The sequence below is a fragment of the Coloeus monedula genome, assembly GCF_965178545.1.
Source record: "Coloeus monedula genome assembly, chromosome: 16".
NCBI lineage: Eukaryota > Metazoa > Chordata > Aves > Passeriformes > Corvidae > Coloeus > Coloeus monedula.
This window is the reverse complement of record NC_138796.1, coordinates 13,918,454-13,933,195: the sequence shown is the minus strand read 5'-3', so window position 1 is coordinate 13,933,195 and position 14,742 is coordinate 13,918,454. Positions and strand designations below refer to the sequence as shown.

At 45.4% G+C, this 14,742-nt stretch overlaps 1 protein-coding gene across 1 annotated transcript; it reads right to left on the bottom strand.

The window, feature by feature from the left end:
- Positions 1-825: 825 nt before the first annotated feature.
- MPG (N-methylpurine DNA glycosylase) lies at positions 826-14,371 on the bottom strand. The gene is made up of 5 exons (XM_082292053.1): positions 14,325-14,371; positions 10,188-10,328; positions 9,368-9,593; positions 6,141-6,345; positions 826-1,240 (listed from the first exon to the last, which is right to left on the bottom strand). Exons 3-5 carry the CDS (start codon positions 9,587-9,589, stop codon positions 846-848), a joined length of 822 nt encoding a protein of 273 aa, XP_082148179.1. The 5' UTR covers positions 9,590-9,593; positions 10,188-10,328; positions 14,325-14,371; the 3' UTR covers positions 826-845.
- Positions 14,372-14,742: the final 371 nt, after the last annotated feature.

Below are 14,742 nucleotides of genomic sequence, written 5' to 3'. Positions count from 1 at the left end.
CTGCCCTGAATCCTGGACGTTCTTCCCCTCTGTACCTCAAGTCAGGCTTCTGCACCAGTGCTTTCATTGTGTGGGGGTTCACACAGTGGTAAGTTCTGAACTGGTTTCAAATGCAGCTGGGAAAATGAACAGAACCCATTCTTGTTCTCCAAGCTGGACCTTAGAGAAAGGTAGAGGTTGGAAGGGGTCTCTGCTCAAAGGAAAGGTGTTAGATCAGGTCACTCAGGACCCTGTCCTGTGGAGGTGTGAATGGCCCAGAGCTTCTCTGGGGCCCTGTTCCAGTGTTTGACCATCCTCATGGTGAAAATTTTTTCCATAGAGCTAATGAGAACTTCCTGTTTTCCAGCTGGTGGCCTGTTGCCTCATCCTGTCTGACAGCAGCCTGGCTCTGTCTTCTCTATACCCTCCTCTGAGGTAGTTGCAGACAACAGTAAGATCCCCCCTTTACATCCTCCCCCAACTCCCATCCTTTCAGGCTGCTCTGCTGCCATCCAGTTATTTTACTATTCCCCTGCAGCAACCAAGCACTGGCCTCTGCTGGGAGCTGAGGCGGGAGCAGCACAGAGCTGTGACCCTTCTCCTCTCACCCACCCTAATTAGGCCTGCATCCATTGGCAAGGGGGAAAGTGGCCTTCAGTGTCCAAAGTGTCCAAAACCAGCCTCAGTTCTGGCTGGGAGGCCCATGCCAGTCTCCTGCAAGTAAAGCTCCACCTTGCCCCATCCATTGTGACAAAGTACATTTATTGTTAAAAACACCCAAGCCCCTCTACCTGCCATGATGCAGCCTGAGGCCATTGTACAGAGCACAGCTCAGGTCCTGGTCCCTGGGGCACTTGCAAGACTTGTCAGCTGCAAGGGGAGTGTCCCCTTGCTGCCATCTCTCTCTCGATTTTCTTGTCTAAAACACTCACAAATTTGTTTCCCCGTAAATAAAACCTGAGTGGTTTCTGTGCCCACTCTCCCCTGTCGCCAATGCCAATCCTGGTAGTGGTCACCACGTCCTGCTCCCCTGGCGGGTCCTGTCCAGGCACCATCCAGATGGCAGCATCCTGAGTCAGGTCCCTTTGGTCAAAAGCCTTGTCGATCCCAAATGCCTGGCAGAGCTTGGAGGGCCCATTGCAGAGCTGCCAGTCCTTGAGCAGCTTGGTGGGTGCTTTCCTGGAGGCCCTGCGCAGCTCCCTCATGGCATCCAAGCCCTCCAGAGGTTCCAAGGAACGCAGCAGCACTGCAGCCCCTTCTCCTGTGCAGAACAAGAGCTAGTGTTAGTATGGGGGTGTTTTTTGGAAATGCCTCACCTTTCAGCCCACTGCCAGCAGCACTTCAGCTCTGAGCCTGTGGCTCAGCCCGATGGAGGAGGGAATGGCCTGGTGCACCCAACCATGGGGCCTATCCTTTGTTCCAAGTGCACTCCCTTCCCTCCTCCCAATGTCCAGTGTTCTGTAGCTCTGTGCCCTTCATTCTGCAGTGCTGACTTGCTCTTCCCAGCTCCACCTCATGTTGTTAAGTCTGGCTGCTGCTTCAAGGCTTGCCAGAGGGCAAGAGCTTTTTCTTATGTCAGCACAATGTTCAGGAATAAATATACATCTGGTTCAGTTTTGGCAGAGGTATCCAAAGCTGCTCCCAAACCCAGTGGATTTCTAATAAACTCTGATTACAAGAACTCCAGCTAACAAAGGCGAGGAAGAATGAATCTGGATGCTGCCAGCAGAAAGAGGCAGCTTGCAGAGTGAGGTTGGACAAAGAGAAACCTGGGAAGGAGCTGCAGGCACTGGGAGCAGACACTGCTGAGGGAGCCTGAGCTGCAGGTGGCACCAATGCAAACTCCTGGAGGTGGAACAGGTGCGATGAGCAGGGCCTTGGGTAACTGCACAGCTCCAACAGAGTGTGATTGGGACACATGTGCCAGGGAAGCTCTCCCAAGGCAGGGACCTGGGGCAGGACAGGGCTGCACAGTCTGGCTGTGGGATACACAGCCCTGGGAGCAGCACTTAGCAGAGAAGACCTTTCTATGACAAAAACTGAAGAAAACGGACAAATTCTTTTCTCAAATGTGATTTGCCACCCTGTCAGAAGCCTTAGGTCTCCTGCCCTCCCAGCTGTTGCAGCCAGGTGACAGTCAAGCAAAGACACAGCTCACAGCAGACATTCCCTGTCTAACAAGGATCTCCAGCCTAAGTGGGACAGAAACGTTTCCCTGGTATTTTCCAGTGGACAGCAGGGAGGTCTTCTGCCCCTGAGTGGGTGAGGAGAGCACTGGCACAGGGCCTGTGTGCAGCCCCACACAGCTCCCCTTGTGCTGGCCGCCCACGGCTTTCCTCCCGCCAGCATCTGCGTGGTGCCGCTCCCTCTCCAGCCTTGAACATCTGGAACCATACTCATGCCTGGCAAAGGTTTTTTTTGTAGGCACTGGCAGATCCCTAAGGACCTGTGACTTCCCAAAATAGAATCCCTCTCATTTTTTGTACAAATCCCACACTAAATTATCCCTCTGTGCTCCCAGTGAGGTCCTGGTTCCTGGCTCTCTGAGGTGTGCCTGCTGTCCTGAACCTTCTCGGAGCCCCTGCTGCCCCCACTACAGCTCGGTGAAGTCAACAGCCTGAATTCCAACAGCTGTCAGCAATCTGTTCCTAGGCACTCCCTTCTCCAAGGAGGGGGGGATTGATGCTAATCTGGCAGCCAAAAGCCGCTTCCCTGGCCTAACAGTGATTTAGAGCTCAAAGGTCATTTTAGATTTTTAAGAACATGTTCCATGTCCTAATTCTGCTTTTTATCGATGCATGAAGAAACATCCTTCATATCATGTTGCTGCCTCTATTGCCAGGAACAACTGTGGGATTCTGAGCAATTGCTAATTATACTACTTGCTTTCATCCATCTCAAATGCAAGTGGAAACTGTGGCCACACATAAATTGAACTGAGTCCTTGGGAGTTCACATGAAGAGAGATGAGCACTTGGGAAACTGCAGGTGCTCCCAGAGCATCACAGAGCCCAGCAAGGGGGTACTGGGAATTTCTGTCTCTGGCTGCTCTTTCTGCATTTCCAGCTGGAAGTTTCCAGGTTCTTTCTAGCTGTGTGCAACACACACCACACTCTACCCAGAAAGCAGCCTTGGGAAGAGGTGGAGACAGCAGGCAGGACAAGAGTGCAGAGATGCCATGATGAGCTACTGCTTTATTCCCCTCACACCCCTGGGTCCTCCTGAGCATACTTCCACATTAGACATTTAATTTTAATTCCCAAAGAGTAGCTGAATCCCTTTGGCTCAACTCTAGAGTGCTTCAGCCTGGCTTCCTCCCCCTCCCAGCCTGCAGCAGTTCACTCTCAAGGGTCACCTGGGTTCAGCATCTGCCCAACATGGACACACCAGCAGCAGCAGTAGGGGGAGTTGGTGATGCCAAGTATTTATCTCCCTTGATAAGAGTCACTCCATATAATGAGCAGCATTCAGGGCTAAAAGCTGGGATCTAACAACACTGCAGAGGTCAATTCTCTCCCTGAGCAGCTAGAAATCATAACATGACAGTGGAGTCCCACACCCCCACAGTGCAGCTTGCTGCTCCTTCCCTGAAACAGCTCCAGCTCCCAGGCTTGGAAACAGCTCTTGGCCACTGGAGAGAAGAGAATTTTTTCTTCCATTCACCTGCCTGACTCAGTGCTCCCGAATACTTCCTTCAAAATCCTAGTCTAGGATCTGAAAGTTGGGGAGAAGTCCCTGCAGTGTGACCCTGGGCTGAGCATCACTAGGCTCTCCATTTTACAAGCTATTCTTTCAGATCTGGCAGCAAAATACAGACCTTGGCAAATTCCAGAGAAACAGATCACAGCTAAGTTGAAGAGAAGCATGACTGGCATTTATCCTCTTCCTGAGGCAAGGGAAGCCCCACATCTCTCTCAACTCTAGGGAAAGCTCTTAGTACGAAGATTATTGTGCTGCTCAGGAGATACTGTAGGATTCATGCACACTAAAAGACTCTGGCTATATTTTTTATGTGAGCTCTTCTCCTCTACCATCCATGATTTCTCCAAATGCAGTGATGCCTGACGTGGCTTCAGGCAGTTGCAGCATTTCACTCAGTGATGGGAAGACCTCTTACAGTAAAATTCCCCATGACACAGCTTTATCTCAGTGATCTGCATAAATTATTTCCCCTTCATCACTGACAAAAAGTACTGGAGCCCCTCCTCATCTCATTGTGGTTTTATGTACACAGGGCTGCGGGTGACACACTCTTCCTATCCCTGAGTGATACCGGAGCCTGAACTCCAGCATAAACCAATAAACAGAGAAGGTTTATTCCAGCTGGAGTTAGAGGCTATGAGGTTGTGTATCTAAACAAGTGATCCCTAAAGAGTCAGAGCTGCCACTGCTTCAGAGGATACACTTGTCTCTTGGAGCTGTTTCCCCTTCCGTGTGGCCTGTGCTATGAAGAAGGACCAAGCTATGCCACAAGAAACAGGGTTTTTTTGCCAGGGTTTCCTTGTGTTTTTTCACAGCCAAAGTTTCCAAAATCTATCCCATATCCAGAGAATGAAATGCTTTTGCCTTTTGCCCAGGTGCCACCACGAAGATGACTCCCTCAATCCTTCCCTCGGACTAAACAACAGGACAATTAAACAACTCCTTCTCCCTCTAACTGGACAAAAACATCTCAGGTGTGATTCCGCCCCAGATTCTTTCTTGTAACACTTCTGCATGTGGGCAAATCCACACAAGGAGCAGCTCCTGTTTATGTAGCTGCATCAGTGCACAGCCACAGTATTGACTGCAGTGCTCTGACCAAGCTGGCAGTGACGGCTCTGCCCGGTGTCACTGCATGTGTGACAGGATGATGGAGAAGGAGTTTGTAACAAAAAATCCAATGAATTCCATCACCACAGGGAGCTCTTTAACTGGTTTGCTACAAAATTAAACACAGGTATATAAGGAAAAATTTCCCAAAGTGTGTATTTCAAAGAAGTCTTTCTAGAATTCAAAGGCTAAACATATTTTTTTTTTAATAAAAAGTGTTATTCCTAATATTTCAAACACCAAGAATCCCATCCTGACAAACGAACCATGTGCTTTCATTATCTGAACAGATCTAGCAGAGCCAATGTAATGAAGTTCACATGTGTTGATCGTCCAGACTCCAGACCCCAGCTGGAAAGTCAGGCTCTTTCCCCACACTATAACCTGGCACTGTTTCTCTGCTTGGCTTCTGTCCAAAGGCCAAAACCTGAGGATTAATGGTCACAGTTACATTTGCTTTTCACTTAGGAATACACAAGCTTTTTAACCTTTATCTTCGAAATGGTGAAAAAGAAAGTAAATTGGGTTTGAGATTTTTTTCTTACAGAGTAGTTACCTAGGAAACACTTGCTGCCATTTCAAGGTGTCTAATTAAACAACAGCTTCATTGCAAGATAAATACTGTCATTCTTACAAGAAAGGAAAAAAAGGAAGTTTTCAGTAACGCTTGCTTGTTAAGAGTCTTGAAATGTGGAAGGACAGTTTCAGTAAATTCCAGAATAATTTAATTAGAGCTTGATTATTTTTTCTTGAGAATAATAGAAGAAGATTGAAGATTCTGTAACAGTCTCGATATTTTGATTTGGGTGGGGTTTTTTGGCTTTTAGATACAACAAAACAGCTAAAATGCTCCTACTGACTCCTTGCTTAAGCTTAGGACATCTCAGACTTTTTTTCCCCAATGTTTCATTCAGCCTCTGAAGATAAAGGTAGGAGACAGAGGAGTTTCCTGCCATGGCAACAGACACCAAGATTTAGGCTGTCATTAATGACTCCGAATTCTTCTCTACATCACCACTTTTGAGGAACAAGGTTCACTGAATCACATGACTGAGGCAGCAGCCCGGTCATCAAAACTGAAAGCTCTATCCTATCCAGATTTTCCCTCATTTCTCAATCTTCGTGTGCCTGAACAGCTCCCAGCTGGGACAAACTGGGCAGCTGGAGATGGGCCCTGCCTGCTGTGCTACTTGCACAGTGGCAAAGCCCAGGTCCCAAGGGACGATCATGACAGCAAGTCACCGACATCAGAGAGCCTACAGAGAGCTCACAAGTGACTGCAGTGCTGCTGTAGCTTGAAATGTCAGCCCCATCCTGCTGGCATTCCATCTCTTTCAGCCTCAGCTTACCTTGGCTGGAAACATTCATGCAGTAATAAATCCCGTAGATCTGATACACGTACAGAGTTCCTGGTTTCATGAACATTGCTGCATTTCGTTGTGTTTGCTTCCCACCTTTCGAGTGGGAAGCTTCATCTTCCCCACCCAGATAAGCTTCTGTTTCAACAATCCTGCCCCAGAGCTCTCTGCCATCAGGAAGTTTGCGAACCAAAATCTGAAAGAGAGGTCAGAGTGCATCAGTTACCAGCCCTCAGTACAAAATAACCACAGCAAGAGCTGTGGAAACAGAGAAGGTGGAAAGAAAGGACCTGATGGTACTAAATCCTCTCCAGTTAGCAGTCTGTAAGCTAAAACCAACTTTTTCAGCTTCCACTGCCCAGGCCACAGCCCCACTACAAGGAGTTCCCTACCTATCACTCACGCCACAAAGTGCCCGGTGCATTTGAGTGTCGAGATGAGGCAGTATTAAAAAGAACCACAGAGTTGCTTTTGTGGTTATTTTTTGTATTCTGCACTCCAATCCATCAGGTTTAAGGCAAAAATCACCACTGATATTAACCCTGAAGCATCATGAATGTATAATCTTTAGATCAGAAGAAATATGACAGTGGCACAATTAAATAACTGCTATGATTAGACAGTTTCTCTCCCTAGAGATGTTTCAAACAAGTCCCAGTCCCAAATCATAGAGATAATCAGCTCTAGAGAGAGCATCAATGCTATTTCAGTATTTTCTGCACCACAGAGAAGGGCAGTGCAGGAGAGCTGGGAGTTGGCTTCAGGCAGACAACAACAGATCTTTGTTATTACAGCGTGTTCTTTGCTGCTGGTACCTCCTTGAATAAAACAAAGCAGATGCAGGGGAAACAAAACATGACAGTCAAAAGATTCTCTTTAAAAATAAAACAACAACTAAACTTTGTACAAAGGAATTTGTGGTTTGACCTGATTTCCAAACTTTGTGTTTTACTTAATGTGTGTGAAATACTGCAGCACAGTCCTGTCTGGGTACCAGCAATCAGTTTAATTATAACACTTTAATTATCCAGCCCTTCCATCCAGCTGTTCAAAAATGACCTTCAGATAAGAAAGCTTAATTCCTAACAGATGTTTGTGCTGGGTTGCTAATGCAGATATTGATCTGATCCAGTATGGATGCTCCAGGAGTTGGTTTCCAAACCTGCAGCTCTGGCATACCATGGTTTTCCTGCAGCACTTGTCAAATTGTTGAAAATAATCAGTTTATTATTTTTTATAAAAAAAAAGCAGTGGTGTTCAGCAAGTGCCTGTGAACACCCCAAAACCAGACCCATGTGGCCACATTCCTCCCTCAGTATGATGAAATGCAGTGGTTAGGTAATGGGTTTAAAAGCATCCAGGCACTTCCCTGTCTTCAGACACACCAAATATTCTGTTGAATAAAAAAGTTTAAAATTGGTGATAATTCCCAACACCTCACAGTAAGCCATTTCATAAAAGTTACTTTTCTCATTGAGGATGTATCTTGATGTTATGGCAGTTCCCTCTGAGAGGCCATTTACTGCATGTATCTTTTTTGTTTCCAAGAACTCAGGTATCATGAAGATAAGCAAGATTAATATACCAGATGCCTCCAAAATTTGGTAGAATTAAGATAATGAAGGAAACACCAAATTACCTTTCTGAGAGAATAGGCTGGGACATGGGGGACTGGGGGTTACTTTAAAGAAAATTAAGATAGAAATCACCTGGTTTGTAATACTAGGCCTAAATAGGAAAAATACAGAATTAGGACTCAAATATCATCTGCCCAGAGTAACTGAATGCATAAGGGTGATGGAGCCATTAAAACAACAACAGTGTATCAGTAATGTGAGACTTCAGGTATCCTCAGCTAGACCAGGACACGTAAAATGTTTTCTTAGACACCATCAAACGCTGTGCAGAGTGAGGAATCAGGAATCTCATAAGAAAAGACTCAGTTCTCAGATCTGGAGCAAAACACAAAGTCTTTTCCAAAGACTTGTTCCTGAAAATCAACTTTGTATCATGACCATGAAAGACAGAGTTCAGTGTCTTTTCACAAGCATTAAAGTCCAAAAATAATCTATCAGAGTCCTGCCTACCAGCAAAAAGAGGAAACTACGTAAAGTGAGGAAGCTTGTTGGGAAGAACTTTAGAGGCAGCCAAAGGTTAAGGCTTGAAAGGCAAGCCTCTAACAGGATGTCTGTAAAGATAGCAACACATATGGAGTATCACAGAGAGGTGAAAGCATAGCAGAAAGAAACCCAGCAGGACTAAAAAGCAGAGCAAAGGGGTCAATTACAAGCAAGATATCCTTAGAAAACAAAAATAGGCTGGATGCAGCAAAATGGGCCAAAACCAATAGTTTGTGGAACAAATTCCTGAAGTTATCTAAAGCCATGAGAACACAGAGAGTCTGCTCACCCTGCAGACAATAAAGGTATAAAAAAGACTCAGAGAAGATAAGACCATAGCAGTGAAACCGAACAGACATTTTGCAGTTGCGTTTAGAAGGTCCCAGACTGGAACTTTTTATAGGGAAAACACTGAGGGAACTCTCTCCCCTGGAACAGCCAGAGAGTTTTCTGAAGGACTCACTAAGCAGAAGAGTGAATCTCCACCACACTGATTTCCAAAGCCTTTCAACAAGGTCCAAAGACTCCTCAAAGTTTATGCAATGGGCTAAGGGAGAAGTCCTTGCATGAACAAGTAATGACTTGGAAACTCAGAAACAAAAGACAGAAATAGCAATATTTGGAGGGAAGAGAACTTAACTGTGGGACTGTGCAATCCTTAGCAAAACAAGACAGTAAAATGGAGGCAGAGAAGATGTTGCTGACTGCAGAGCATTACTTTCCACTGGGCTAAGCAAGAAACAAAAACAAGCAAAGCAGTTGCTGAAAGGAAAATAATGGGCCTGAAACAGCCTTCAAACTACAAGCAGTAAAGCCCATTTTAGTAAGTAGAAAAAAGGGAGGAAAACTCCACCAAAAAAACCCCAATTAAAAATGTGACAGACTAAACCTGAAAATTTACTCCTCTGACCTCATCTAGAATAGATTTGGCTACTAGTCTTTACATTCCACTGCACTTAGCAAGAGAAGGAATGAGAGCTGTATTCCTAAAATAGCCAAGCCCGGGAGTCAAATGGCCAAGAAAGAATTTCATCCTTTTACACAAAGTTATTAGCTTGCACATGCTCCACTACAAGAATCTCAGTGCTCATGTCTTACCTGTCCCAGAAAGGACTTGGCCAGACTAACACAGGGCTGGTCAAAAAAATCTGCTTGTAGCTGAGGAGAGTTTTTTTTCTCTATCACAAAATACTTGCTGCTTTTTGGAGAAGGATCTGCTCCAGGTGTAGTGCTCAGTTTCTCCAAGGCATCGATCTGAGGGAAGCTGGTGTTGCTTTGAAGAGCACTTAATTGAGCCAACAGCTTTCTTTTTCTTGGCATAGTTCTAGAAAATGGATATAAGCATAATTAGGATTATAAAGCTTATTTAAAAGCAACTCATTTCCACAAACTTCTGCTTTTACACATCTCTCCACAACAATGAATCTGAAAGCTACGACTACATGGACAACCTATGCAAACTGCAGCAGCAGGTGACAGATTTAGCTGTGTTTGCACCAGGCTGGGCAAATATTGGGCTCTACTGGTGAGCAAACAGAAAACAGCAGTTTGAGTATTCATCTTCTAAGGACTGCAGATAAAAGCAACTCTGCCCCACTGAGCATTGAAAATAAGTTTGCTGTTAGGTTAGAAAATTCAGAAATTGAAAGCAAAGATGAACCAGTACTATGTACTTTTTACCTAAAACTAACATAATCTTTGAAGTAGACAGAAAAAACAGAAAACAACCACTTCCATTACTGTGGTGCCTCAGAAAGCCCACAGAAGTTGTGAATCAATCATTTTCAAAGGTAATGTAACAGGATCAAAATCTAAATCTCCACAGGAAGTTTAGAGATGTCCTATTCACAGTCACAAACTTGTTTATTGTGCTGTAGAAATGTTTGTGTTAGAATCTCCCCAAAATGATTCAACCTACCAGATTCAACCTACTGTTCCAGCCAGTAGTATGGACCTGAGGCAATTACATCAGGTGCAATTGTTCTTCTGGTTTGTCACCACTTTACTATGTGAGTTCCAAAAAGTTGGTGCTTCCTTTTCAGGGCTGCAGTCCTTACACCTGTTGAACAGGTACAAACATTTATTCCCTGTATAAAGTACTTTGAAAGAGGCCAAGAGATTCTGGAGATATGATGGAAATGTGATACCAAGAGTGCACCATTAAATCAAACTCCAGAATAATTTGCAGTGTTCTTTTGGTCCCATCTCCCAGATGGGCAGTGCTGGAGATGCTCTTCAGCCTTTGTTATTCAGTGGGGAATGCACTTTTCCTATACTGAATACACAGAAAGCTGAAACCAAACTTTTTAAACGCCCCCACTGGCACTAAATTTGGAAAGTGTCAGCCTCAAAAAAAGGACTTTTACAAGAGAATGCAAAAACACCAGTTCTAAAATTGAACCACATGTAGACGTAAGGCTCCAGCATCATACAGATTTAGAAATGGAGAAGGAATCCTACACACAGCTGAACCTGCAAGGAAGTATACACATAAGTAATTAGCTGTTGCCACTCATTTTTCACCAGATCATCATCATTTAAAAATTACTACAAAAAATTTCAACATCAAAACTAATCTTTATCTTGGTCTGATGATTCTCACAATGAAAGTTCCACCCGCAACACTTTCTTTTCATTACAGTGAAACAAATTCAGCATTGCTACAAATTGAATCACCAGTGCCAATTCCCCAACAGTGTTATGTTTCACTGCAGAAGAATCCAGACACAAACATATAAAAATAGGCAGGGGAAAAATAAAATCACATTGGCATGACTGGCAGAGAGGTAGGATGGTTTTATTTTTTTCTAAACACCTAATTCTTTATTGCAATAATTCAGTGATGTCAGAGACTTGCCATAGAACCACCGGCTCCATGCCAGGTACTCTGCTCTGAACTGTGGCTTTCAGCTGGTGGGAATTCTTAAAAATTTTGTCAGAACTCACCAGAACTCACCAGCCTGCCTCAGACAAACTGTCTGGTGGCCTTGGCAAATGAGTCCTGTCTATGAGAAAGTGCTGCAGGAAGGAAGGGCCAGAGGAGGAACACTTCACCATTTCAGACTGACCCTCTGAAACACTCAGTCAAGGCAGTACTTCCCACTGAAGACAATACCTCCAGACTCCTCTGACAGCATTAACTGGAACTTCCAGCTCATCAGCCACACATAAAGACACGCTGCAAACATGGCTGATGTGAGTGGAGCATTAACTCATTTGGTAATTTCTGCTCTTATGGAATGCAACATCAGAAACAGGATCTGAGCTGCCTGGCACCTACTGCACTTCTAATTAAATAATTCCTAAAAGCTGCAAGTGCTCTTATTGACACGTTATAGCAGCAGCCTCAGGACACTTGTAACTTCATTGCTGTGGGCTGATCCTTGACACATCTCAGCATCTTCAATAGAAATGGCAGCAGAAAACTGCCTTCTAGCCAGGAGAAATGGGTCACATACAGAAACATGAGTGCAGAACGAGGGGCTGCAACACCAGCTTAGAAACCCAGCAAAAACCCCCAACCCCCAAATACTCTTTGTCTCCCTGCTTGTTCATAGCAAGATCTGAAACAAAAAGCTCTATGCCTCAAAGCCTATCTGCACTTTCTGGAAAGGATGTTGCTTGTAAATACAAATCTCTTCTTGCCCATGAAAAACCACACTGTAGAAGACGACACACACCACGGATCCAAGCCCTGTGTATTTGGGAAGCAAGAGACACAATCTCTTCTGTAAGTCTGCAGACAAATTCTGCAACTCTTCATTTCTATCTAGATTTTCTTGCTTGTATAATAAACAAATTCTACTCCTGTGCCTCACATAATGAGCCGTGGGTTTAATCACTTTTTACTAATCCTGTTGTAACCAAATTAACTACAAGTTGTTAAGCCCATCTGGGAAACATATTAAAAAAAAAAAGTTATGGAAGTTCAGAAAAAGAAGACCAAGAGCTAAATCATCAGAACAAGTGCCTGGAGTGTTCAGGGCTGCTGGGCTAATCTCAGGCGAGTGGTTCAGGAACCTGTAAGCCAAAATTGGAAAGACACTGCAAATCTGTGTAAAACCCAGCTCAGCAGCAGATATACCCTATAGTCAAGGCACAACAGAATCTACAGAGGCTTCTTTTATCCTTCTAACAAGACTACATTTGCAGGCACTTCCTTAGGTATTTAATATAATTTTTCATGAAAAGGAGGCCAAAAAAAAAAAAAAATCCCACCAGCAATTTGCATGTACTTTCGGCTCCTAGATCCAGTTACCTGCAAAACCTTCCTCAGGCACATCTATTTTTCTGACAGAACAATGAAGAAGAGTACATAAAAGCACTGCCACTTCTGGAGAGACAATTCCTCACACCAATTCCCAGTTGTACAGATTTCAAGCGGGAGTACATGCTAGGTCAATGCTGGGTCACACCAAAGGACACCTCCCCCAGTATCCTGCTCTCCAGCCCAGGTCAAGAGCAGGAGCCTGGGGAAGAACAGAATAAGCACACAGTGCTCCTCCGCACATCCTCCATGTCTCTAGACTGGAACCTTCTGACCAAGGCACAGTCTTCCCTGAACCTCTCTAAGACTAGCCAAAGGAAGACTTTACCAAGGAAGAAAACTTCACAGAATTACTTACTAGTGCTCCGAAAACTCACTCATTTTGTGTGGGAAATTTGCACTGCTCTGCACCCATATGAATCAGTTTACAGCTGCACTTCATCACCTTCAGCCCTCTTCTTTAACACCTCAAATAAGGCAAAGCCAGCTGGAAACACTGATTTTCCATGTCATCTACAAACCATCCCTGCAGCACCCCAACGGTGACCTCCAGCCAGCAGGAGAGCTGCCCATTTACTCACATCCTCTTTCCTATCTTTGCAACAACTGTGTATTTATGACAGGGAAACTCCCTTATTATGTCAAGGGCTGCTCAGGTGAGGGATCCTGTTTAAAACCTTCCTGAAATCTGAGTACAGACTGTGAGCCAGACCTCTCAACATGCTTATTTAAACCTGCAGAAAATTAACAGCATTTTTTTAAGGCATGACTTTTAAGCCACACTGATTTTCCCTCCTAGATATTTATGCAGCTGTCCAATAAGCCTACCTTGCTACATTTTCTATTAATTCACTCGCTGGCGGTCAAACTTCCAGGTCTGCAGTCCTCGGATTTCCCCTAGAACCCTCTTTAAAAATTAGTGACACATTTGCTGCTGAAACCATCATTAGCAACACTGTCCTTGGGGGCTGCATCTGGTTTGGTAGTTTATTCCTGCCTGTTTCTGCCAGTTTGGCAACTTATTACTACTTGTTATTCCTGTCTTTTTGTTCCATAACTTCTTAAACAGACATTTTAAGGCAGATCCTTCAGTGAGTTCTCAGCATGAATGATGTCTCTCTGCCTTTCCTGTCTAGTCTAACCTATTAGTAACCAGAAGTAAGTTAATAATGTATAGTTTTCTGGACAACAGTGTGAGAAGCAGGAAAAGAAAACCTTGAAAAGAGTGCAGGCATGAGCTAATGTAACCATATATTAGTCAATTTCTCCACAGACAGATTCTGACAGTACGTGGAATCCTAATACCTCAAAAATATGCCAGAAGGGATGCTTTTGTTCACCTTACTGAGTGCTGGGGATCTCACTTCCCTTGAAATTCAAGTCCTCGCTCCTACTCCCTACCGGGCATCTTGAGCATTTTAGGGATGAAACTTAACTCATCCTTCCGTAAAGAACAAAGAAGGTAACAACGAGCAATGACAAAAAAACCAAAACAACAACAACAACAACAAAACCAAAAACAAAACAAAACAAAAGCCTTCACAGCAGAATTAGGCTCCGTTTTGGCTTAGGACTCGTGATACGGAGCGAAACCCAGGGCTGCAGCGGGGGGCGTGCCCGGCAGTGCTGGGCAAGGCCGGCCGGGCCCGTTCGGGCGCTGCCGGCGCCGTGGCTGCGGCCGAGCTCCAGGAATCCGAGCTCCCTCCTCCGCCCCCCCCCGGTCATTCCCGGCCATTCCCGGCCGCTCCCGGTCGCTCCCGGCCATTCCCGGGCTCACCCCTCACGCACCTGCCGGGCCCGTTCCCGCCGCAGGCGGGGCGCGCGCAGCCCCTGCCGAGGCCCCGCGGAAGCCCCGCAGCTGCCGTGAGGGGCGGGCCGGGGAGGCGGGACGGCCGCGGCCCTGGCGGGGGAAGCGCCGTCGGTGGCGGCCCCGAGTTACAGATTCTTGTTCCTCGGCGGTGTCTCGTCGAGGGTGTTGTTTTCTGGAGCACAGACCCTCTGTAAAACAGCGTTTGAACTCTCGCTGGTTTTCAGCATCCACTCCTCGCTCTTTCATGTTAGTTATTAATTCATCAATACAAAGGCTGAGAGAACTGGGGGTGTTCAGCCTGCGTTAGAGGAGGCGCGCAGAGACCTTAGAGCCCGTTCTAGTGGCTAAAGGGCCTTCAAGAGAGCTGGAGAGAGACTTTGGATAAGAGCCTGGAGT